The 27,500-nt window shown below is 46.7% G+C and overlaps 1 protein-coding gene and 2 non-coding genes across 3 annotated transcripts in view; all 3 read left to right on the top strand.

The window, feature by feature from the left end:
- Window positions 1-429, top strand: part of nek11 (NIMA-related kinase 11) — a 55,247-nt gene extending 54,818 nt beyond the window's left edge. Inside the window, exon 17 of the mRNA XM_070835899.1 lies at window positions 178-429. Coding sequence (XP_070692000.1) covers window positions 178-421 — 244 coding nt within the window. The 3' untranslated portion in view covers window positions 422-429. The remainder of the gene's footprint in view (window positions 1-177) is intronic.
- A 17,106-nt stretch (window positions 430-17,535) lies between these two features.
- trnae-uuc (transfer RNA glutamic acid (anticodon UUC)) lies at window positions 17,536-17,607 on the top strand. Its single transcript has one exon. It is a non-coding gene; the product is annotated as a tRNA-Glu (tRNA).
- A 1,220-nt stretch (window positions 17,608-18,827) lies between these two features.
- Window positions 18,828-18,899, top strand: trnae-uuc (transfer RNA glutamic acid (anticodon UUC)). Its single transcript has one exon. It is a non-coding gene; the product is annotated as a tRNA-Glu (tRNA).
- The last annotated feature ends 8,601 nt before the right edge of the window (window positions 18,900-27,500 follow it).

Below are 27,500 nucleotides of genomic sequence, written 5' to 3'. Positions count from 1 at the left end.
TCCTGACTGAACCCGACCAATCAGAGGAGGGTCCTGACTGAACCCGACCAATCAGAGGAGGTCTTTGTGAACAAAGATCACCTCTGGCTCCAAAAAAGATACCAGCGTCCGTAAAGCCAAACTCGGGGCTGTGGGTGACGTCCACTCCTTAAATCCAGCCTGTGGTCGTCCCTGCAGGTCCGTCTGCCGTCACCTGGGCGTAGATGCCTTCCAGAGGTTGTATGAGGACCTGAAGGAGGCCAGGCGGCAGCGGCGTGACGGTGACGACGGCGTCGTGGAGGCTCTGGGACACTTGGAGGACAAACCTGGTGATGGTCTGCAGGTGGATCAGCTGCTGTTCTACGAGGAGGAGCTGCAGAGAGCGAGGGGGGGGGGGGGGGGCAGGTGTGTAGCATCACAGGTAAACTGTGAACTTAACTAATAATAATAACAGAAATAATAACCAGTAAAGTCTGTGTAGTGAAATAAAGTCTGATTTAATCTGAGATGTTGTGGAGTAGAAACAGAAAGTGACTTTTACTGAGGAGGAAGAAGAAATGTAGTAAGTTACACTTCAGCAGTAGTGGAGCAGCGTTTTTTATCTGAAAACATGTTTTTCTGGATAAAACAGTTTTTTTAGGGATCAGTTGACTGAAAATAATAATAAATTCATTTTTTGTGCAAAAACAAAAGCTTGAATTCTCTTTTTTTGTGTCTTTATCAGCTCAGTCGTGTTAATAAAGACGTGGATGATCTGTGAGATGAACAGTCCCTTTGTGTCGTCTGTGCTGTGAATGTTTAAATGGAAGCAGGCGCCCTGATTCCTGATGTGATGAGGTTTGTTGTTAAAAGGTGTCAACTAGAAGAAAAAAAAACATCTTTGCTTTATATTTCAGCCTCATGTTCTGTAAATTCAGCCTAAGTTGATCCGTCTCCCTGTTCTCCTGCGGCGTGTCGTCAGTCAGCAGTGTGTTTTATCTGAATGTGCAGCCACACATGTAAGATGTGGAGCAGAATCTGATTCCTGACAGCGTGATGAAGCTTCCTGCTGAGACCGCAGGCTGCAGACGGTGAAACAGGCTGCAGGTGAGTGTTGTGGTGCAAAACTTTCAGTCAGGCTGTTAAATATTCAGACAAAATGTCAGGAAGTCCGACAGGGAAACGTCCTCTGATATCTCCACGGATTTCACAGCAGACACTGACTGAGCTTAAAATACACCGAAGCTAGCTGTAATTTATCTTTAATCTTCAGCCGACTCATTGAGATCGACCTGATAGCAAACAACATTGTCATGTCTCGTCGTGTGTTATTTGTCTATGTTCACTTGTGTCTAGTCTTGTCTCCCACTTCCTGTTTTATGTTGAAACCCAGAACTCTCCTCTCGTTTCAGGCTGACTTCCTGCCCTTGTGTGTTTCCCGCCTTTGTGATTGTCTGCCCCGCCCTGATTGTTTCCACCTGTTCCCCATTACCTTGTGTTTAAATAGTCTGCGTCTCCCTTTGTCTTGTGCCAGATTGTCCAGTATCCGTACGGTCACTTCAGGGACCTCGTTTCCCGATTTCCGATTGCAAGTATTTGTTCCTTGTCTCTATCCCGGTTTTTGTCTACCTCACCAGCCTGTCTACCCTGGTCTCCGTCCCAGCCCTGCTACCTGCACCACCAGCCTGCTTCCCCAGGTCTGCACTCCAGCCCTTTCCTCCACACTACGCCTGCCTGCTTCCCCGGATCACCACTCCAGTCCTGGTTCCCTTTACACTAGCCTGCTTCCCCTGGTCCCCTCCCCATTCCGGCTCCATTTTTGTTTTTGTGTCTTCATTAAAATCTATTGTCTCCAAACCATCGTGTCCCGTCTGCATTGCGGGTTCAGCCAGTCCGTTCCGCTTAACATTTACAAAAACAGCATTTCAGAACAAACTGTTACAAACACAAGATAAAGAAGCCTTAAAGTCCCCAGAAGGAACAAAAGACTCTGAAGAACCTCAGAGGTCAAAGAGTTCCTGGACTGAGTTCTGTAGGTCTTCGTTTGTCCATTAAAGAAATATCTGTCCAAACACGTCTGCGGTGGAGAAGTTGGTGTCTCAGACGTCTGCTGGAGCCACGTTGTGTTCCCTCCTCACTTCTTCTCTAGCTCCTCTTTCAGCCCTTCACCAGTCTGTCGGTCCGGACCTGGTTCTCATGATTCCCGTCGGCCTGCAGGATCCAGAGGTGTCTGTAGCCGTCCTGAACACCTTCTGTCTTCCACACCATCCCACCACACCAATCTGGTCCCAGTTACAGTCACACGTCGTCGCTGTAGATCCTGGTGATGTGGATCCATGATCAAACGCTGGAGTTACTCCGGCTCAGACGTCGTCCCAGTCCAGTCCGGCGTTGAGGAACCTGATGAGACATGGGCTGCTGGAACGAAACTGTACTGCAGGGATTAAGATCGGCCCAGACAATCAGGTCAATTCATTAAGAAACCGAGAAGCTGCTATGAGCACTTCTTGTTTCCAACAAACTCGGTACAAACTAGAAGAACTGGAGGTAAAACCGAGAGCTGCTCCTCTCTGGGTCGCTTTCCAGCCACAAGGAAGTTAGCACAGGGCTGACAGGAAGTTAGCATAGGGCTGACAGGAAGTTAGCACAGGGCTGACAGGAAGTTAGCACAGGGCTGACAGGAAGTTAGCATAGGGCAGACAGGAAGTTAGCACAGGGCTGACAGGAAGTTAGCACAGGGCTAACATACATGGTAGTACACCAGCGTCTCGAAGAGGAAGCTTTGGGTACTTTTATACTCACAAAGTCAAATTTTTTGGCTTCCTGCTCCACTGAGCAGCTTTCAGAGGGATGAATGGAGTCCAGGACTCTTCAAGTATTCATGAACCAATCATGAGCCACACGCTGCAGGACACCCCATCACATCCCATTATATCCCATCACATGCCATCCCATCCCATCATATCCCATCCCATCCCATCCCATCCCATTAAATCCCATCACATCCCATCACATCACATCCCATCATATCCCATCACATCCCATCACATCCCATCATATCCCATCACATCCCATCCCATTAAATCACATCACATCCCATCACATCCCATCACATCACATCACATCCCATTATATCCCATCATATCCCATCACATCCCATCACATCCCATCACATCCCATTATATCCCATCACATCACATCCCATCACATCCCTTCACATCCCATCACATCCCATCACATCCCATCACATCCCATTATATCCCATCACATCCCATCCCATCCCATTATATCCCATCCCATCCCATTATATCCCATCACATCCCATCCCATCCCATTATATCCCATCACATCCCATTAAATCCCATCACATCCCATCACATCACATCCCATCATATCCCATTATATCCCATCACATCCCATCATATCCCATTATATCCCATCACATCCCATCCCATCCCATTATATCCCATCACATCCCTTCATATCCCATCACATCCCATTATATCCCATCACATCCCATCCCATCCCATTATATCCCATCACATCCCATTAAATCCCATCACATCCCATCACATCACATCACATCACATCCCATTATATCCCATCACATCCCATCACATCACATCACATCCCATCCCATTAAATCCCATCACATCCCATCACATCACATCCCATCATATCCCATCACATCCCATCACATCCCATCATATCCCATCACATCCCATCCCATTAAATCCCATCACATCCCATCACATCACATCACATCCCATCACATCCCATCACATCACATCACATCACATCACATCACATCCCATTATATCCCATCACATCCCATCACATCCCATCACATCCCATCCCATCCCATCCCATTATATCCCATCACATCACATCCCATCACATCCCTTCACATCCCATCACATCCCATCACATCCCATTATATCCCATTATATCCCATCACATCCCATCCCATCCCATTATATCCCATCCCATCCCATTATATCCCATCACATCCCTTCATATCCCATCACATCCCATTATATCCCATCACATCCCATCCCATCCCATTATATCCCATCACATCCCATCACATCACATCCCATCTCATTATATCCCTTCATATCCCATCACATCCCATCCCATCCCATTATATCCCATCACATCCCATCCCATCACATCACATCCTATCACATCCCTTCACATCCCATCACATCCCATCACATCCCATTATATCCCATCACATCCCATCCCATCCCATTATATCCCATCCCATCCCATTATATCCCATCACATCCCTTCATATCCCATCACATCCCATTATATCCCATCCCATCCCATCCCATCCCATTATATCCCATCACATCCCATCACATCACATCCCATCTCATTATATCCCTTCATATCCCATCACATCCCATCCCATCCCATTATATCCCATCACATCCCATCACATCCCTTCACATCCCATCCCATCACATCACATCCCATCACATCCCATCCCATCCCATTATATCCCATCACATCCCATCACATCCCATCCCATCCCATTATATCCCATCACATCCCATCATATCCCATCACATCCCATCCCATTATATCCCATCACATCCCATTACATCACATCCCATCACATCCCTTCACATCCCATCACATCCCATCACATCCCATCACATCACATCCCTTCATATCCCATCACATCCCATCACATCCCTTCATATCCCATCACATCCCATCCCATCCCATTATATCCCATCACATCCCATCCCATCCCATCCCATTATATCCCATCCCATCACATCACATCCCTTCACATCCCATCACATCCCATCATATCCCATCACATCCCATCCCATCCCATCCCATTATATCCCATCCCATCACATCCCATTATATCCCATCACATCCCATCACATCCCATCATATCCCATCACATCCCTTCACATCCCATCACATCCCATCACATCCCATCCCATCCCATCCCATCATATCCCATCACATCCCATCCCATCCCATTATATCCCATCACATCACATCCCATCACATCCCTTCGCATCCCATCACATCCCATCACATCCCATCACATCCCATCATATCCCATCACATCACATCACATCACATCCCATGACATCCCATCACATCCCATCCCATCCCATTATATCCCATCACATCCCATCATATCCCATCACATCCCTTCACATCCCATCCCATTATATCCCATCACATCCCATTACATCACATCCCATCACATCCCTTCACATCCCATCACATCCCATCACATTATATCCCATCCCATCCCATTATATCCCATCACATCCCATCACATCATATCCCATCACATCCCTTCACATCCCATCCCATCCCATCCCATTATATCCCATCACATCCCATTATATCCCATCACATCCCATCACTTCCCATCATATCCCATCACATCCCTTCACATCCCATCACATCACATCCCATCACATCCCATCCCATCACATCCCTTCATATCCCATCACATCCTATCCCATCACATCCCATCACATCCCATCACATCATATCCCATCACATCCCTTCACATCCCATCACATCATATCCCATCACATCCCTTCACATCACATCCCTTCACATCCCATCACATCATATCCCATCACATCCCTTCACATCACATCCCTTCACATCCCTTCACATCCCATCCCATCATATCCCTTCACATCCCATCACATCCCATCATATCCCTTCACATCCCTTCACATCACATCCCATCCCATCCCATTATATCCCATCCCATCCCATCCCATCCCATCACATCACATCCCTTCACTTCCCATCATATCCCATCACATCCCATCCCATCCAATTATATCCCATCACATGCCATCACATCACATCCCATCACATCCCATCCCATCACATCCCTTCAAATCCCATCACATCCCATCCCATCCCATCCCATCACATCCCATCACATCATATCCCATCACATCCCTTCACATCACATCCCTTCACATCCCATCACATCATATCCCATCACATCCCTTCACATCACATCCCTTCACATCCCATCACATCATATCCCATCACATCCCTTCACATCACATCCCTTCACATCCCTTCACATCCCATCCCATCATATCCCTTCACATCCCATCACATCCCATCATATCCCTTCACATCCCTTCACATCCCATCCCATCCCATCCCATTATATCCCATCACATCCCATCCCATCACATCACATCACATCACATCCCATCACATCCCATCCCATCCCATCCCATCATATCCCTTCACATCCCATCACATCCCATCATATCCCTTCACATCCCATCACATCCCTTCACATCCCATCACATCCCATCATATCCCTTCACATCCCTTCACATCCCATCACATCCCATCCCATCATATCCCTTCACATCCCATCCCATCATATTCCTTCACATCCCATCCCTTCACATCCCTTCATATCCCATCACATCCCATCCCATCCCATCATATCCCTTCACATCCCATCACATCCCATCACATCCCATCACATCCCATCATATCCCATCACATCACATCACATCACATCACATCCCATCACATCCCTTCACATCCCATCACATCCCATCCCATCCCATCCCTTCACATCCCTTCACATCCCATCACATCACATCCCTTCACATCCCATCACATCCCTTCACATCCCATCCCATCCCTTCACATCCCTTCACATCCCATCACATCCCATCACATCACATCCCATTATATCCCATCACATCCCATCACATCCCATCACATCATATCCCATCATATCATATCCCATCATATCCCTTCACATCCCTTCACATCCCATCACATCCCATCACATCCCATCCCATCATATCCCTTCACATCTCATCACAGCCCATCACATCCCATCACATCCCATCATATCCCATCACATCCCATCACATCCCATCATATCCCATCACATCACATCACATCACATCCCATCACATCCCTTCACATCCCATCACATCCCATCCCATCCCATCCCTTCACATCCCTTCACATCCCATCACATCCCATCACATCCCATCCCATCACATCCCTTCACATCCCATCACATCCCTTCACATCCCATCCCATCCCTTCACATCCCTTCACATCCCATCACATCCCATCACATCCCATCACATCACATCCCATTATATCCCATCACATCCCATCACATCCCATGCCATCATATCTCATCACAGCCCATCACAGCCCATCACATCCCTTCACATCCCATCACATCCCATCACATCCCATCACATCCCATCACATCATATCCCATCATATCCCTTCACATCCCTTCACATCCCATCACATCCCATCCCATCACATTCCATCACATCCCACAGCACATCTGAGCGTTTAGATGAGCTGCTACGTCCCTCCTTGCTTTGGATTTCTTTTCTTTAATATCTGTATTATCGGAGGTTTAAGTGGTGACAAGACTTTTTATTAGAAGAGGCTGCTGCAGGACTCCTCCCTTAAAGATCAGTCTGTTTTTACTCATCTTTTCCTTAGAAACTTACCAACTTTTCACCTCAGTCCTGCAGAAAAGCTTCTGTTCTTCCATGTGTTCAGGCTGCTCGCTCTCTCTGAACTCTCTCTGTCCTCTCGTGATTCATTTTGTGTGGATATTAAACTGTGATGAGGGGGGAGTCAGTAGATGCTCTCTGATGTAATGAGGTTTGTTGGCGTTTCAAAAGGTGTCAACAGGAGGAGGAGCTGACGCGGGGGGGGGTTTGTCGGCTCTGACCCTGAAACGATCTTCTTGTGTGATTTCGAAGATTAAGAAAATGCAATAAAAGCACCAAAGAGACTGAGAGGATTCATTTTAATCAAACAGACGAGGAACCAGGGGGATTATGTTCCCTCTGTTCCCTCTGCAGTTCAGCCTGCAATTAGCCGCCAGCTGGAGGACGAACTTCAGACCTGGAGGGGCCGAGACCTCTCCTCCATTCAGGGGGCACTAAACTACAGGGGGGGGGCACCAGACTACTAGAACACCACATTTAGTCTTTAATAAATCAGGTCAGGTACGTCCCACAGGAGCTCAGCGTGAGGAAGAACACACTGCTGCTCTCCTGCTCCAGACCTTCATTCAATCCAACTCTTCTTCCTCCTTCCTGGGGAGGAGGAGGAGCTCCGGGCCGACCGATGGACGAGGAGCCGAGCCTCCAGCGCTGCAGGGTGAGGAAGTGTTTGAGCATCGTACCGGACAGTCGGAATGAGTGGAGGTGGTTTTCTTTGTCTTTGCAGCACACGTGGAAAACAAAGAACAACAGAAGAAGTGTGCTGGAAAAGTAAAGACACTTGTACTCTCTCCTCACCGGCCCCCGGTGCTGCAGGGCCAAGAACCAGAGGGAGGTTGGACGTCCTCCTCGCAGAATGTCGTGTTTGTTTTTTTTCTGCAGCCCTGAGAGACATTACAGCCTTGGTGAGGGAGGGGTTCCTGTTGTTGGTGTTCCTAATAAAGTGGTCACAGTGTGTGATGTTGATGAGGACGAGCCAGAGGAGTTTTTCTGCTGGACAAAACAAACCTTCTTCTTGGAGAGACAATTAGACTCTTTAACTTTCACTTTCAGCTTTCAGCTGGGAATCAGAGCGACAACTTGTTTTTGTGTTGTGGTCTTCATGTGGGGGGGGTGGGGGGGGGCTCGAACCCTGCCAGCGGTCGGGCGTTTAAACCCCAGTGGGAGCAGGTTTGGATGAAAGGTTCAGCTGAGCAGCGGATGTTTCTGGGTTTCTCTCCAGGAATTTCTTCCAGCAGCAGAGACGCATCCAGGAGTTCAGGCTGCTCCTCCTCTGGATTATCAGCAGAAAACACCGACCACAAGCTGAAGGACCAAAGGGCTGTTCAGGACGAAGACAGTGGGTCTGATGCTGGTTCTGCTGTGTAACCTGCTTCTGATGCAGTCGACCGCAACAACAGAGGCAACTTTTACTGAGGCTCAAAGGAGGGAAGTCAGGTGACATCATTTAAAGAGTCCATGTAGGGAGGAGACGACCAATCAGAGGACGCTTCTTTACAGACTGATACCGACCAATCAGAGGACGCTTCTTTATACAGACTGATACCGACCAATCAGAGGACGCTTCTTTATACAGACTGATACCGACCAATCAGAGGACGCTTCTTTATAGACTGATACCGACCAATCAGAGGACACTTCTTTATAGACTGATACCGACCAATCAGAGGACGCTTCTTTATAGACTGATACCGACCAATCAGAGGACGCTTCTTTACAGACTGATACCGACCAATCAGAGGACGCTTCTTTATACAGACTGATACCGACCAATCAGAGGACGCTTCTTTACAGACTGATACCGACCAATCAGAGGACGCTTCTTTACACAGACTGATACCGACCAATCAGAGGACGCTTCTTTATAGACTGATACCGACCAATCAGAGGACGCTTCTTTACAGACTGATACCGACCAATCAGAGGACACTTCTTTACAGACTGATACCGACCAATCAGAGGACGCTTCTTTACACAGACTGATACCGACCAATCAGAGGACGCTTCTTTATAGACTGATACCGACCAATCAGAGGACGCTTCTTTACACAGACTGATACCGACCAATCAGAGGACGCTTCTTTATAGACTGATACCGACCAATCAGAGGACGCTTCTTTATACAGACTGATACCGACCAATCAGAGGACGCTTCTTTATACAGACTGATACCGACCAATCAGAGGACGCTTCTTTATAGACTGATACCGACCAATCAGAGGACGCTTCTTTATAGACTGATACCGACCAATCAGAGGACGCTTCTTTATACAGACTGATACCGACCAATCAGAGGACGCTTCTTTACACAGACTGATACCGACCAATCAGAGGACGCTTCTTTATACAGACTGATACCGACCAATCAGAGGACGCTTCTTTATACAGACTGATACCGACCAATCAGAGGACGCTTCTTTATAGACTGATACCGACCAATCAGAGGACGCTTCTTTATACAGACTGATACCGACCAATCAGAGGACGCTTCTTTATACAGACTGATACCGACCAATCAGAGGACGCTTCTTTATAGACTGATACCGACCAATCAGAGGAAAACCTCGTATCCCACTAAGAGGAGCCGGCTGAAGAGTTAAGTGCCATACATAGCTGATATATATATATATTTATAGTTTCCTTTAAACTAAATCAAACTCTAACTGTGGTTAATCATTAGCTTGAGGCTTTCTGTCAGCGAGCGTCACATACTGAGTGTTTATCTCACTGAGAAACTCACTGAAGCAGGAAGACTTCATTCAGTAGATTCAACACACTTATACAACACTACAAATATATGAAAGGAACATTCAGGTGCTGCCTGATGCTCAGAAAACACACACACACACACACACACACACACACTACTGCTGCTGTTAGTGAGTTATTGCACAGATTAACATATGTCAATAAACAAGGTTATAAATAAAAGATGTGGCACAGGTTACAGCGGCCGCTACGAGGTGTGTCATTAAATATGTCCTTTATGTGATTTATGAACACGCTGAAGCTGCAGGTTTAATGTCTCTTCCAATAATACTCAGCTCTTTTTATTGATTTGAGCCTTTTTGTCAACGTGCTGATTTCCCACTTAAAACCTGATGAATCACTGCTGTTCTATCATCATTTATTTCATGGATTATTGAAGCTGCTGCTTTGACTGTTCACTGGTCCAAACATGTCAGTAAATCAGTGTGAATAATAAGAATAAAGAAAAGAAGGTCATTACAGCAGTAATGTTACTGGCTTCAAAGTAAATACTGATATTATTTTTGTCACTAGCTCAGTTTTTTCTCTGCATGATTCATTCACTGTTATTCTAAGTGTGTGACAGCATCATGGAAAGGATCCCTACAGAGAGAGACCTGGAAGATCCTTTTGGTTTAACCACAAACAGCACACACACCAGACTACATTCACTAAAACAGGGATTTTAGAGAACAGGACAGAATATTTACCACAGTATTTATGGGACATTTAATAATAGTCAACAACAAACAGATCCCATATTAGTGGTCAGGATTCCTGGTTTTCACCCAGGTGGCCCGGGTTCAACTCCCGGTGTGGGAAGGTAATCCTCCTGTTCTGACTTTAGTTTGTGTTCGATATTAGATAATTAACATATAATATAATATTAGTGACATTCTTGGACTGTGAAACCCTACAGCTGAAGTCTGAATCCAGTCTCTCAAACATCGTGTTGTCACCACGGGGTGATTTGGCAGCTCTAGCTTCCCGTACCTGGAGTTATGTCTCCTCGTGTTCGTTAATTCACTCTAGTCTTGTCTCTAACTTCCTGTTTTATTTTGAAAACTAAAACTCTCCTCTCGTTGACTTCCTGCCCTTGTGTGTTTCCCGCCTTTGGGATCGTCTGCCCCGCCCTGATTGTTTCCACCTGTTCCCCATCACCTCATGTATAAATAGTCTGTGTCTCCCCTTGTCCTCCCCCAGATCGTCTTGTCAAGTCAAGCTCTCTCTTGTTATCGAGCCTCTGTGTCCCACACTAGGTGTCCTGTAGGTCCCTCCTGTCTCTGACCCCCCTGCTGAATACCTGGAGCCGAAGCCTCCTGGGCCACTAGACCACATGGGAGCTGGGAAAATGTTTAAAACGTTTAAAGGAACCATGTTCAGTAGAGAACCTCCATCAGTCAGTGTGGGACAGCTTCAGGTCCAAACAGCATTAAAAACACCTCACTAGCCCTTTAAAGCCCATCATGCAGCAGTGGCTTTCATTGTCTCAGGTGTTTTGGTGAAGCAGCACCAGCACTGACCCCCGACAGTGATGTGTCATAAAGAAAGGTGACTTCAGACCGTGGAGACTGACCGCTCACCTGGTCACTGCTACAAGTCCACTGTTCAGCTGTTTGATGGATTATCAATAAAACCAGACAAAGATCAATCTGAGGACGAGACGTAGTGACGTGTTCTTCTGTTTGCTGAGGAGAGAAGTGAAAGAAGAAGAAATTATGTTTCATAAGAATTCAAATTATAATGCAGGGTGAACCCCTGGTCCTCTTCAGGCTGTTTCCTCCTTAAAGATAGAATAAAATAAACCAGAGAGATGATTATTGATCCTCACACACACACACACACACACACACACACACACACACACACACACACACACACACAGGGAGTCTGTAATTGCACTTCAGCTCATATCAGAGGAGTTTCTGCTCGTCTCTGGTGACTTATATAGAGTGTAATTAACACACACACACACACACACACACACACAGGTCGACTGGCTGGATGGTGTGTGTGTTGAATTTGTAGATCTGTGTGTGTTTCTGGTTAGAAACAAACAGGAGGATTTCTGCAGCGTCTCTGGAGTGAAGACGAGTAAAACAGCCAATAAATACAGACTTTCAAAATAAAAGCCCTCCACACACACAGTGATGCTGCTGCTGCCTAAAACCACGTTGTCGTCATTCATATCAAAACCTCCCACAGCTGCAGGAAGCTTTCAGCGGTTAATTGGACGGTCAGGGTGGAGATAAGACAACATGTCCGCTGGAGAGGAGCTCTCAGCAGCAGCTCAGGGGCTTCATCACCAACACGAGTGAAGATAATGAGGTGAATCCTGGACTGATGGAGCCGCTCAGAGACTCTGGACGGACATTAAGATGCTGTTACTGAGCCGTCTCATCAGGTTTAACAGCGGGGGAGAAGCTCAGCTTTACTCCAGAGGCACAAAACCATCAGCAAAGCTTTATTTATAGAGCAGACACACAGGAAACAGTATTGTCTAAGTAAGCAGGTAGAGATTCCTCTGAGCCAGTAATCAGTGTTTCCACGTCGAGGCTGGCTTCTTCAAACCAGATGTCACAGAGGATCTTTTCTTTGGGCCTCAGCAGATTAAAGAAAAGAGATTTAACGTGTTCCTCAGTGGGTTCGTTGCTCCACAGGCTCTTAACAGATGAAGAGCTGACGGTCGATGGTTTCACGTCTGTGTCCCAAACTTCTCAGTCTTTGTCCTACAAGCTCACAGTTTCTCTCAGTTTTATGCACATGTCATCATGTCATCACTCCTCGCTCTGCGGCCGCCGGCTCTCTGAGTCCTGATTTGAATAAAGGTTAGCGAGCCGCAGAGAGCCGGCTGCTCGCTGGCCTTTACTAACTCCCAGCTAACGGGACTGATCTGAATTCATGAATGTCGATGCCCTTTAATTGCTGCCGGTGTAAACGTGCCCTTTGTTCCCCGTTTTTAAATGCCAGGAGCCATTTTTAGGTCGGCTCTCAGCTCCTCGTCTCCTCCCGGAGAAACTCTCCACACGGTTTGTTCGGAGTCATTAAACACGTCACGAGGAGACGAAGGACTTTATCAGTGCATCAAAACTGTTGCATCACCTGTTCGATGTTAAAACCATCCGTGTCTGGAAAGTCCAGAAACCTGGAAACCTTTAGGAGCCAAAAACCCTCCTGACGCACTTTGAGCTGCTCTTTGTTTTACTGTGAAGCACTTTAGAGGTTCTACATCAATAAACGTGTCCTTCATTTCATGATGAAACATTAACATGATGCAACGGGAAGAACTCCCCTTTAAAGGGAAGAAACTCCCCTTTAACGGGAAGAAACTCCCCTTTAACGAGAAGAACTCCCCTTTAAAGGGAAGAAACTCCCCTTTAACGGGAAGAAACTCCCCTTTAAAGGGAAGAACTCCCCTTTAACGGGAAGAAACTCCCCTTTAACGAGAAGAACTCCCCTTTAAAGGGAAGAAACTCCCCTTTAACGGGAAGAAACTCCCCTTTAACGAGAAGAACTCCCCTTTAAAGGGAAGAACTCCTCTTTAAAGGGAAGAAACTCCCCTTTAACGAGAAGAACTCCCCTTTAAAGGGAAGAACTCCTCTTTAAAGGGAAGAAACTCCCCTTTAACGGGAAGAACTCCCCTTTAAAGGGAAGAACTCCTCTTTAAAGGGAAGAAACTCCCCTTTAACGGGAAGAAACTCCCCTTTAAAGGAAAGAAACTCCCCTTTAACGGGAAGAACTCCTCTTTAAAGGGAAGAAACTCCCCTTTAACGGGAAGAACTCCTCTTTGACAGGAAAAACTCTTTAACGGGAAGAACTCCTCTTTAAAGGGAAGAAACTCCCCTTTAACAGGAAGAAACTCCCGTTTAACGGGAAGAACTCTTTAACTGGAAGAGCTTCCCTTTAACGGGAAGAACTCCCCTTTAACATGAAATAAACATTAGGGCTAAATAAAGATTGATTGACTGGACCCTGTCACTTTAGAAGTCCTGACTGCAGGTTTTGATCCCTGATCCCCTAAAAGACGTCCAGAAACTGGATTCAGCGTTTAGTGATCTCTTTAAGCTGAGCCCGAGTGTCTGATTCAGTCTGATTTAATCTGAAGTTCATCTGTTCGGGTACAAATACGACTTCATTCTCTAAATCTGTGTCAGTGGGTGAGTAATATCAAGACCTCCCGCGGCCTCAGGAGGATTCAGGTCCTGTCAGATCAGTGCTGGGAGTCGGCAGGTTTCATCATACTGACAGATGAGCTTTCAGGTCAGTAGAATAAAGCTCCACAGGTGGTCCTAATAACATTACTGTGCTGTGACTGATGATTGATTGATTCATATTAGAGCCCTGAAACTGAATTCACTCATTTTACCATCCAGACATGAAGCGTTTGCTGCTGCTGTGAATAACTGCAGTCCAGATTTCTGATGGATTACAGGCGCTGTGGTTCGCCAGCAAAATAAACAGCTCCTAAACCCATTGTGTCATTTTCTCAGCCGTCTGAGTGCAGAACAATGACCCGACCAATCAGTGAGCTCCGTGAGGCCCCTGGATGAACTCTCACAGCCTCCTCCTGAACTCACCGTGGTGCTGGAGTGACTTCTGGAAAAACTATGAACCACGTTATTTTGTTATTTCCTGAAGATCCCTGTGTGTTAAGATAAGTCCGTCATGTGTGAACCAGACGGCATCACCTTTGTGATGTGACTGAGAGTAGGTCAGGATCAGAGGGCGTCATTCAGGAAGTCCCCCATGAACAAGAGTGTGGCAAGTAAAACTCCCCTTTAACATGAAAAACCCTCTGACACCTTTAGTTAGTTCTTCCTCACTACCTCAAAGACCAAGAAACCTCATGAACGCTTGCTGACTATTTACTCCTCGACCGCGTCCTGTAAAACTTCTGCTGAACTCTTGAACTTGATCTGAACCTTTTTCCTCTTTGCTCCTACAGAATAAAATGTCAGCTGACACCTCGTCATCGTAAGGCGTCTCATGTGTTCAGCACATTATGGTTGTGAAGTCATTACAGTAGGATTCATGTGTCGTGTGTTGAGGAAACGTAGCACGGAGAAGGTCGTATAAAATGAGCTCATCAATCCACCTAAATCAGACATATTGATTACTTTTACTATGTTTCGATGCTGAAGTCCCAGATGAAGGTTCCCCACAGTCCGACTGAAGCAATCTGCTCACATGAAATTGGCTCTTTTCCCAAAGTGTCTCCGTCAGTGACGGAGGGGCGGCGCCCAAAACGTCCTCTTCTTCTTCTTCTAATTTGATTGGTAGTTTGGCAACCAGTTTTTTGGCGCTGACATCTTGAATCAGGCAAAAGCAGTAGATCCCAGATCACCCCCCCGGCCGATGCATTAAACCCACTCATGAGGTGTGAGAGAGAGGAGGGACACTCTCCGGTGCATCTTCGCGTTAGTGAGGAAGAAACAGCGGCAGACAGCGAAGTTTTCAGTGGGCGGGGCCAGTCGGCCCGCAGGAGGTCACGTGATCGACGGATCCCCTGATGACGTCACAAAGGGAGTCAAATCTAAACGGAGCGTTTTCACACAAGGTTCCTGGCAGATGGAGCAGCAGTGGGGGGAGGACGGACTGTAGTCAGAGCATCATATGGGAGCAGTGAAGAGGAAACAACGGGGCCGATACCATCTCGTCCTCTGGTATTCTGTCAACTGAAGGCAGCCGCTTGAATACAGCGAGCTACAGTAATCAACCCCCCCCCAGATGGGCTCGTCCCGACAGTGTGCAGGTCCTCCAGAGGGACGGCTCTGTCTGAATGTGTCCTCTGATGATTTAGGAACCCCCCCTGTCCTCAGCCGTCTGTCTGAACCCCCCCCCCATGTCTTCCACTCTCTCCTTTGCCACTGAATTCATCAATAATGTGCCTGGAATTAATTGGAAGGAAAGTATTAAACTGCTCTGAATATTTGAATATCTAACTTTTTTGAATTCATTACAATCAAAACTCAGAAGTTTGTCTCCAACAAAAACAAAGCTTGTGGAGGTCTGGAGCAGACAAACAGAAAGGATCATCCTTCAGGATCATCTCAGATCCGTGGCTCCGTTCAGCAGCTGTGGAACAAACTATTTCATTAGAGGCTGAAATACTTGAAAAAGTCCGAACCCTGTGATAATACTTCTTTAACAAACTTCTTTCACTCCTGATCAACAGAAGCCACGAGGGATTCGCTTTGAAAACATCAGAATGAGGCAGACGATAATAAGACTGATGACCGCTGTCCTAATTAAGTCGAGCAGATGGCCCCATTTAACGGACACATAAAGGTTTTTAATTTGCTGCAACACCAAAACCTCATTTATCGATGGCTCGGAGGTGTTTGCAGATCATTTGTTCCTGAATATTTCTGTCTTTGGCCCAGAGCTAATCCGCTTTTTCCAAGCGGAGAAACGTCAGGACACATTTCAGCGCCGTGAGAGTAAAATCTAGGCGTTAAAAGAAGCCAACAGGTGGTTTAAAAAGAGCTGTGACGAACCATGAGACATGTTCGGGTTAAAATATCAGCTGTCTTCAGATGGTGTTTGGCTGGTTCAGCTGCGCTCGCCCACCGAGCGCCTTCACACCAGGTTAACATCCAAATGATGCATCTGTTTGAGGCTTTTCAAATCAGTTCATTCTGCACTCAGAACAGCATGTTTCAGTGCTCTGAATCCTCAGTTTTGGTTTTGGCCCAAGTCCAAACAAGCAGGAAGTAATTTATCAGCTGGATTCCTGGAAACGTGAAAATGTTAAAGCTGTGAAGCCGAGGAGGAAAAGAGGAGACGGTTTTCTAACAGATATTCTGCACACTTTACATTTTCATGCATAAAATCTGTTTGAGGTAAAGTTTTGTGTTGCAGTGGAGGCGGAACAAAGGCCCAAGTCCAAAATGAATGATGGGTAATAATGGGTATTTTAAACCAGGTAGACTGTGTACATATTTTGGGGTCTATGTAGTAAAAGTGTTGGAACTGGTCCAGTAGATCACCTCAGCCAGCAGACACCAAACAGGCTGCAATGGCTGCAACGTGATCCTTTGGGACAACTGCACCTGATCACAGTAGGTCCACTAAAAGAGCTTGTTTGATCCACTGACAGGCTCAGAGTGTTATTCTAAGTGTGTGACAGCATCATGAAAAGGATCCCTACAGAGAGAGACCTGGAAGATCCTTTTGGTTTAACCACAAACAGCACACACACCAGACTACATTCACTAAAACAGGGATTTTAGAGAACAGGACAGAATATTTATCACAGTATTTGTGGGACATTTAATAATAATTAATGACAAACAGCTCCCATATGGTCTAGCGGTCAGGATTCCTGGTTTTCACCCAGGCGGCCCGGGTTCAACTCCCGGTATGGGAAGTTAATCCTCCTCTTCTGGACCAAGTACAACAGTTGTTCATGTAAACTTACTTTCTCTTCAGTAGATTAGATGAGATACACATTACATGATGGGTGCAGTGAAATTCTTGTGTACCAATAATCAGAGTGTGGAAACTGCTGCTCAAGTCTGAGTTCAGTATCTCAAATACAGAACACCATCTTCTCAGACACCTCGGTGTCACCACCAGTTCATTGGGCAGCTCTAACTTCCAGTACCAACTGGGTGAAACAAAGGCTTAAACAAATCACTACGACTCCTGGTGCCTGAAATGTTGCTGTTTTAAATGCTGGCATTTCCCTTTAATCTCCCTCCTGGATCCTACTGAAGACATACTTTCAATTTTAAAAAAGTTTCACTAACTTCCTCAGACATGTACTTTTAATAACTGAGGAAATCGTGCTTTTGTTGGGGACTATTTTCAGCAGCGGATGAATCCACACTTGGTGCTTTAGTGAGTATTTGCTGCAGGAGGACGGTGTGTGTACAGGACTGAGTCCGTGTTAATCAATGTGTTGTGTGTAGTTATGATGTTACACGTCAACATGCTAACATGATAACTGACATGTAACAGAGAATGTGATGAAAAGCTAACGTGCTAACGTGCTAAATGTCATTGTTGTCTCTGGGCTCTTTTCCACTGTTTGTCGTCTGTTTGTCACCGTTTGTGTCGCTGCTGTTCGACCTTTCAGAGACATTTCACACAACAGAATAAACTCTGCTGACCTTTGATGTTCAGAAACACACACACATTAGTACTACTATACTTGTGAGAGACGACAGCCCTCACAGGTACCAGAGCAGACCTGTTCCTCCACCTCCTCCTCTTCTACTCTTTCGTCTCCTCGCTCCTCTTCCTCCTGCAGTCGACGTCGTGCAGATGGAGGAAGCGTCGCCTGGACGTCTTTAATCTGACGTCCACCTGTGCAGAGTGTCAGACTGAAGGACCACACGGTGAACAGGATTAAAGATGTAACTCAATAAGAGGCCGACACGTGGAGCTTTAAGGCTGGACAGAAAGTAGTGTGATTGTGTGCAGAGTTTCCAAGAGTCAGTGAATAAAGACTAGTTTAAGAGTGGAAACACATGATGAAGGACATGATGTGAGACACTGAGAACAACTTTGTTCATCTCCTAACTTCTCTTCCTGTAAAGTTCTTTAGTGGACATGGTCTGATTACATTTATCAAGCCTTCCCAGCTCCCATATGGTCTAGTGGTCAGGATTCCTGGTTTTCACCCAGGCGGCCGGGGTTCAACTCCCGGTATGGGAAGTTGGTTTGATATCAACTGAGTTACCGATCAATGTGTGGGACACTGAATGTTTGTGTGACAACAATGTTGATTCCAAGTCTGAAATGAAAAGCCATTTTAAAGCTAATGATGTCTGTGGAGCTGCTGGAGTTTCATATCTGCACTTCTAACATAAATACTGATCTCTGTGTAACTGTGCAGGAAGAAAACCGGCCTGAATCGTTCTGCAGCAAACTCAAACATCTTTGAGTTTAAAAAAACAGCCAATTACTTTTTGTTTGGATGTTTTCTCGGCGCTGTCGGATCGATGAGTGAAGCACATGAATACCAAATGAAAGCTGACATGAGACTGATTGTGGATTCATGAGTGTGTCGGCTGTGATCAGTCGGGGAGAAGCTGCAGGTGGTCGCCCCCCCCCTTCAGTCCTCACACTGATGAGAACTATGAGAAAGATCCAATTAGAGATAAGTTTAGATTAATGACGGGGGATCCAGAGCAGGACACTCATGCTGCTGACCTCCTGTCCACTTTTTATTCAAAACCTTCTGAAGATTTTCTTTTGGAAGTTTCGGACACTTGATTGGTCAAAATGTACAGTTCACTATTTTAGTGTCAGATGATGAACATGTTCATTGATGACGACTGTCAGGAAGATGGATGTTTCTCAACCTTCTGCCAGCTTTTAACCAGAACTTTAATCACATCTCATGGTTTCCATGTGGATAACTGAGGAAAACTGTTACAAAGCAATAAATTAAATGATTATATGGATGAGAATCAGTAGATAATCATTCATTAAATGCCCCAAGTGTGCTGTGATGCCCTGCAGTCATTTAGTCAAAACTTACATTTGAATACAATAAAAAGTGTTTCAGAATAAATATGAAACAGATGCAGAAAATGCCATCGTGCTAGTTAAAGCTAAGCTAGCTGCTAGCCTGTGCTGAAGATAATTTACCCATTTTGGTGTGCTGCACAAATAAATAAGACAAGAGGATCATTGGGGATGAGCTGCTCCTCGTCTGCAGGTTTTCCTAAACCCAACCAACCTGCCACTGAATCCTGATACAATTAAACAAAACCTGAATATAAAACTTTACCAAGTTTAACTCCTTAAACCATTATCCTGTATTAAAGGCTAAACTGACACTCACTTCTTTTATCAATCTGGACTGTGGACCGTGGACTGGTCTGTGGACTGGTCTGTGGACTGTGGACTGGTCTGTGGACTGTGGACTGGTCTGTGGACTGTAGACTGGTCTGTAGACTGTGGACTGGTCTGTGGACTGTAGACTGGACTGTAGACTGTGGACTGGTCTGTGGACTGTAGACTGGTCTGTGGACTGTAGACTGGTCTGTGGACTGTAGACTGGTCTGTGGACTGTAGACTGGTCTGTAGACTGGTCTGTGCACTGTAGACTGGTCTGTGGACTGTGGACTGGTCTGTGGACTGGTCTGTGGACTGGTCTGTGGACTGTAGACTGGTCTGTAGACTGTGGACTGGTCTGTGGACTGTGGACTGGTCTGTGGACTGTAGACTGGTCTGTGGACTGTAGACTGGTCTGTGGACTGTGGACTGGTCTGTGGACTGGTCTGTGGACTGTAGACTGGACTGTGGACTGGTCTGTGGACTGGTCTGTGGACTGTGGACTGGTCTGTGGACTGTAGACTGGACTGTGGACTGGTCTGTCCTGGACAAATACACAACTCATTTTGAATTTTGTGCTACATGAGCAGAGAAACCAGAGAAAAGGGGCCATTCGCTCAATAATGTTGTAAAACTACAACTACCAGAATGCACTGGGCTCGTTGGCGTCCCATCGGAGCATCAGTGGTCAACATGGGCCGCTCTGATGGTGGAGCGCTGAGGCGTCCATCTGACAGACCAGGAGGAAGAACAGTCAGTAGATCCCAGAGGATTAAACACAGTCACTGCACTCGTTTGAATGGCACAGAGCAGCTTTAGAGAGAAGAGGAGGAAACCCTTCATCACCACGAGGCTTCAGTCTTCCCTCAGCCGCAGCTTCTCTGAGAGGAGAAAGGTGATGAAGCAGCAGTAATGAGGGAAAGGTGACGAGCAGCTGAGCTGGCAGCTCTGTAAGAGTCTCCTGCCTGCCCACTGCACTCACTACATGGTTCTGGAAATTGGATCAGCGCTGCGTCTCTGCGCTCTAACAGCCTCTTAAGCTTTTTAAAAATCGTTGGTCGCCTGAAGTTACCCATAATTCACTCCTCTCTGAGCTCTCCTCAGCAGTCTGGACTCTGTCTGACGGAGGCTCGGCCGTCGCTCACATCTCTCCTGAACACTGAAGCTAAAGAGAGTCACATTTGTCTGCAGCCAGAAAAGAGCAGGAGAGGGTTCAGGTCTGGTTCCTCACATCACAACGTTCTCCGCCTGGTTCTGTGCTTGTTTATTTCTCCGGTTTGGCTCCGAAATCTGAAATGTTCAAGGTTATATGTGACAGATAATAATGATAATACACACAGTGAACAGTGAAAGTGATCAGTGATAGTTGTACCATCATTACTCATCTTCCACTACAGCTTCATGTCTGTCCCTCTAGAATATGACACTTTTACCTCAACAGTTCCTGTGCTGGTTTAAAATGAGAAGCCCTGCAGTGTTTCTGTGGATCCCTTCATTCACTCAAAGGTTTTCATTCTTCACTATCAAAGGGGAACCACAGGAGCTGATGTGTGACGACAAGGTTGACATACGCATTCCCAGCATGCATTGCAGTGTGCCGTACCGAATGAGGATAGCAGGTATGTCTACCTGTGATAGTGACCTGTAGAAGCTCCACGCTGTCCCATCAAGCCTTTTCCCACCTGAGGCATGATGGGTAACGCTCTGCAGGCGACCCGCTGGCTGGTTTGTGCTCGTCCTGAGCATCAGCGGTCGTTTCTTACTTTTCCCATTTAGGACACAGGAGACATCCTCGGTGTATCCTCTGAGGAGCGGGATGACGAAGGGACACCCTGACAGTGGACATCTTCTTAGAGAGCGGAGGCATTTCACATGACGGCGCCTCTGGAAGAAGATGGATGTCCCACACAACCTGAGTGGGTCGTGAGGAGATGTGTGACGTTCGCTGAGCACTGAAACCACTTTCTCTCTCTTTGGTGATGTCTCAGTCAGGATGTGACTAAACCAGACCATCGTCCATCGCTCTGTTCTACATCGTCAGCTTAAAGATACTGCAGTGCACACAAATAGACACATAGTGAGCTGAACTGTACATATCAAGAGAATGCCAAGAGTGTGCAAAGCAGTAATCAGAGCAAAGGGTGGCTGCTTTGAAGAAACTAGAACAGAAGACGTTTTCAGTTATTTCACACTTTTTTGTTAAGTACATAATTCCACATGTGTTCATTCATAGTTTTGATGCCTTCAGTGAGAATCTACAATGTAAATAGTCATGAAAATAAAGAAAACGCATTGAATGAGAAGGTGTAGATATATATGTGTTTATATATATATATATGTATGCTGATGTGAAGCATGCTGGCAGGCCTGGGGTCAGTCCTACATGCATGTGATAAGTGCAGTGTGGCTGTAGCGCTGCTCAAAGTCAGCAGTGACAGCAGTGGAGTTGAAACAGCCCCCCCCCTCGGCTGTGATCCAGCTCAGCTCTCCCAGCGCTCTGATCGAGTCCTCATTAAAAGGACGGCTCAACCTGCCCCCACCACTGGTGTCTGAGTCCTTGGCCTATTAGTGTTGGTGCTGCTGCCTCAGTCTTTCTCCCCATAACCTGCCTGGTTGTGATGTGAATCCTGCCGTTCGCATTGAAGCGACTCTTTGGCCCAAATGGAAATCAGAGGGCGTGTTTCACCTGTGCTCCACCTGTGCCCCACCTGTGCTCCACCTGTGCTCCACCTGCGCTCTACCTGTACTTCCTATTGTTGCTGTCCGTAGCTCCGCCCTCACAGAGGTGATGCACACCTCCAGGCCTGCATGGGGTCCAGCATAACTTTAATCCACCCTCTAGAAACACAGAAGCACAAGCACATCTGCAGATCTCCCTCTACTGAATGATGCATGTGCACCCAAAAATAAAACATGAGGATGGGGGGGGGGCAGTGTCCATTTATGCTCTCAACAGTGTCCACAAATAGGCTTCACATTGTTCTGGGTCCCACAGAGGACACCAGTGAGTGGGCGGTCCGACAGTGCGGCCCTGTTAGAAGACTGTGGCCAATCAATCGATCAATCTTTGTTTATCAAACACCACACTGCACCGCCGGGGCTAACCGCTGCTAGCTTAAAGCTCCACTTGAGGCTGGAGGACGTAGCGGCTAAATGTGTGGATGTCAATGATGTTCTCCAGCAGATATCTGAGCTCCACCAGACTGAGGCAGAGAGGAGCTTCACTGTTTCTACCTGTGCTTCTTATTCAGCTCAGCTCGGCTCAGCAGGGACCAGTTATCGCCTCTGCTGTTACTAGGGGTGTTACTAGGGGCGTTACTGAGGGCGTTACTAGGGGTGTTACTGAGGGCGTTACTGAGGGTGTTACTAGGGGTGTTACTAGGGGTTTTACTGAGGGTGTTACTGAGGGCGTTACTAGGGGTGTTACTGAGGGTGTTACTGAGGGCGTTACTAGGGGTTTTACTGAGGGTGTTACTGAGGGCGTTACTAGGGGTGTTACTGAGGGCGTTACTAGGGGTGTTACTGAGGGCGTTACTAGGGGTGTTACTGAGGGCGTTACTAGGGGTGTTACTGAGGGCCAGCCTACTCGGAGCACTAAACTAGATTTCATTACAGAGTCTACTGACGGGACTGATCACTTTCCAGGTATTAGTCGGCGCCCCGTGTGTTTCCATGGAAACAGATAAAAAACTGGCGTAAGGTTTTTATTCTGAGAGCGAACTGTCCTGAAATATGAACTCATGTTGATCAGATCTTCTGTTTTGTTAGTAACTGTTCTATGATTGCGTCCAATAATGACGGTAATGCTAACTCAGTGTAATATTGCTTCATTTACTCCTGGAATTTACAGAAATCAGAAATAGTCAGCTGCAGACAAAAGGAGCTTCTTATTCTCTGTTGTTAATCGTTGACTTTACTGTGGCTAACAGAGTTTAGCCGTCCTAGCTAGCTAGATAATGGGCCTGTTGCTAATGCTAACACGCCGATCCATGTGGAGAACCTTCTGTCTGTCCAGCTGAGGAGCAGACCCAGTGATGCAGACAGGAGTGAGAAGAGGGGAAGTTAAGACTGACGGCTCAGCTCCTTGTGAGGATTGTTATTGTCTGTGCACAGAAACCAGGAGAGAAAAGGTGACAAACGTGTTGTTTAGTCGTGTGGATGAAGACAATGAGCGCAGGCTATTAGAGGAAGCATGGTGTAAACAGTGTTATCTGAATAATGTCGTCCTGCTGCCTGCTGACGGTTTGTGTGTCAACACCATCATGGAGGACCTCTGGAGCCACAGCGCTGAGACAATGGCTGCCGCTTCATTTGTCTGACAGAAAGGCTCCATCTGCTCCATTGTTCGGAGCCGAGCAGCTCATTATGGATCCCGTGATGTGAGCGATCTGCTGGGGACTGAAGAAAGGCTCCGCTCTCCCGGCACCTTATCTGCGGCGGCAGCGACGAGGCCGACGCCGGAAACCGCCAAGCTGGAAGGAAAAACCACCCTGGCATGTGTAAAGTGAGACGGATGATTTGGTATTTCGGTGTTAATAAGTCGGCACGTCCTCCTGCTCGATACGCATCGACGACAAGCGGCGCTGCTCGTCAGGAGCATTACCGCCTCCTCAGCAGAGTGATTTATGTCGTCTCTCTGAGGACGAGGGAAGATGGATGAAGGGCTGCAGGGCGGTGGATCTATGAGGAGGGGGGGGGGCACCGCTCAGGAGGTCAGCCCCGCCCCCAGGCCTGAGGTGACCTTTGACCCCTGGACTGAACATCTCCTGGGACGTCTCTGACTTTATGTTAATGGTGAGGAAAGTAACTGCAGAGGCACACAAGCTGTTCTCTTCACGTCTGCCAGAGAACGTCAGAGAGAAAACCTGGAGAAAGTCCTGCAGAGAAACGTGGAACACTGAGAACGTGACAGCCGGCTGGGTCTCCATCTGTGTCTGCTTCACTGTGCTCAAAGTCCTTTTACATCAACACGTCCTCCACCGTCACCGGCTGCTGTGGGAGACCAAACTCTTCTTTATGTTTCATGTTTCCTTTCATCGTGTCCAAACTTTGGCTGGGATGATACTCAGTTCCACGCTGCAGTGTTACTACTTTTACTGCAGAGAAAATACCAGCAAGCATGACTTTTATTATCATTCTGATTGGTCAATCCCCCGGAGGCAGCTCTGATGTCATGTCATCATGTCATCATGTCATCATTTCATCATGTCATCATGTCATCATTTCATCATGTCATCATGTCATCATGTCATCATGTCATCATGTCATCATTTCATCATGTCATCATTTCATCACGTCATCATTTCATCATGTCATCATGTCATCATTTCATCACGTCATCATTTCATCATGTCATCATTTCATCATGTCATCATGTCATCATTTCATCATGTCATCACGTCATCCTGTCATCATTTCATCATGTCATCATGTCATCATTTCATCATGTCATCATGTCATCATGTCATCATGTCATCACGTCATCATTTCATCATGTCATCATTTCATCACGTCATCATTTCATCACGTCATCATTTCATCATGTCATCACGTCATCATTTCATCATGTCATCACGTCATCACGTCATCCTGTCATCATGTCATCATGTCATCACGTCATCACGTCATCATTTCATCATGTCATCATGTCATCATTTCATCATGTCATCATGTCATCATTTCATGTCATCATGTCATCGATCATCGTTTCATTGTTCAAATGATTTTTTGATAAATAAAATCGTTTTAAAGTCAGACTGTTGGGCCAAACTGTTGAGTCCTTTCGTACTAAGCGTGTGATTAGTAGGAAAATGAGAGGATGTCAATGGTTCAGTGTTCAGACCTCCTGCAGCCACTCGCTGCCCCTTATCCCGTACGGAACAGAAAAATACATGCTAGCAGGTTAGCAAGCTAACAGGTTAGCAGCAGGCTAACAGGATAGTGGGTTAGCAGCAGGCTAGCAGGTTAGCGGGTTAGCTCCAGCAGATGAAAACATGAGGAGCTGCAGCTGTGATCCTCTGCACTAATGAGAGTGGGGCTGTGATTCGTCCTTGTGCTGTGGGAGGGGAAGGTGAAAGACGGCTGATGGGGGGGTGGGTGAGGAGGAGGAGGTAAGGGGGTGACGCCCCATTATTTCCTGCTCTTTAATGGAGCAGCTCCAGGGGGGCATGGCCTGGTTTTAAAGAAGAGAAGTAGAATAATATGATAACACTCTGGGGAACAGCCACATGTTCAGCTCTCCTGCCCAGCGGAGCTCTCTGCCTTCTGGTGAGGTGACGACAAGCTCGGTCCTGAAGCAGCTCTGGACGAGTCCATCAGGAGAAGGACGGCAGGTGGCACCTTCTCTAAAGGTCTTTACTGAAATGTACCAACAACAAGACGGTGACGGCCAAAATCCTAAAGTGGAGGTTTCAAAATGATGTCTAGTCTGTTCATCACATCTGTTCATCACATCTGTTCATCACATCTGTTCATCACATCTGTTCATCACATCTATCTAAGGCAGCAGAGTGGGAGATAATGTACTGGAATCATCCTGAAGGGCTTCGTGTTGCTGCTCGCTGCACATTCTCTGAAATGATTCTATTGTTTGATCTGCTGCACAGAAATCACAGACTGCAGGATGTCATATCGACCAATCAGTGAATAAAGTTTGATGTACCGACTGTTTCTTTATTCATCAGTAAACAGGTCTGTTAGTAAAATGTTTTGGACCGTCAGTCCAGAGATGTTGAGGTTATTGACTGATTGGAGAAATGACTCCTTCACCAAAACTCACCACAACAGTTTATTCCAGAGAGTCGCTGAGGCAGCAGTGGTGTTCAGGTCTGTGAGGAACCCCCCCCCCCCCTCTGAGGACGTCCTCACGTCGCTTTATCAGGACGAAGCAGCTGCTGCCTCAGACCGGCCGGACGAAGCCGAACAGACACGGAGCTGCAGCGTAATCGGCCTCACAGACGGCGGGTCAGTGACTAAATGGAGATTACAGCCCACCTGGCAAGACCCCCCCAGAGCAAAGAGGAGGAGGAGGAGCTGCTACATGAGCACCCTAAAGTCTGACTTTCACCCAGTCAGGTGTCAGGATCTCATGTTGGAACTGGTCCAGTAGATCACCTCAGCCAGCAGACACCAAACGGGCTGCAATGGCTGCAACGTGATCCTTTGGGACAACTGCACCTGATCACAGTAGGTCCACTAAAAGAGCTTGTTTGATCCACTGACAGGCTCAGAGTGTTATTCTAAGTGTGTGACAGCATCATGGAAAGGATCCCTACAGAGAGAGACCTGGAAGATCCTTTTGGTTTAACCACAAACAGCACACACACCAGACTACATTCACTAAAACAGGGATTTTATTTGCAGAACAAGCTGCCTCCATTGGTTAGTTAGTTTGTGTTATTGTGTGTCTTTAGGTCAGTTCAGATATTTGTGTGACAGATCAAACAACTACTTTTGTCAATGGAGTCTGGTGTG

The sequence above is a fragment of the Pempheris klunzingeri genome, chromosome 8 (assembly GCF_042242105.1).
Source record: "Pempheris klunzingeri isolate RE-2024b chromosome 8, fPemKlu1.hap1, whole genome shotgun sequence".
Classification (NCBI taxonomy): Eukaryota; Metazoa; Chordata; class Actinopteri; order Acropomatiformes; family Pempheridae; genus Pempheris; species Pempheris klunzingeri.
Note: the sequence above shows the minus strand (reverse complement) of the source record. Positions and strands in the feature narration are given on the sequence as shown.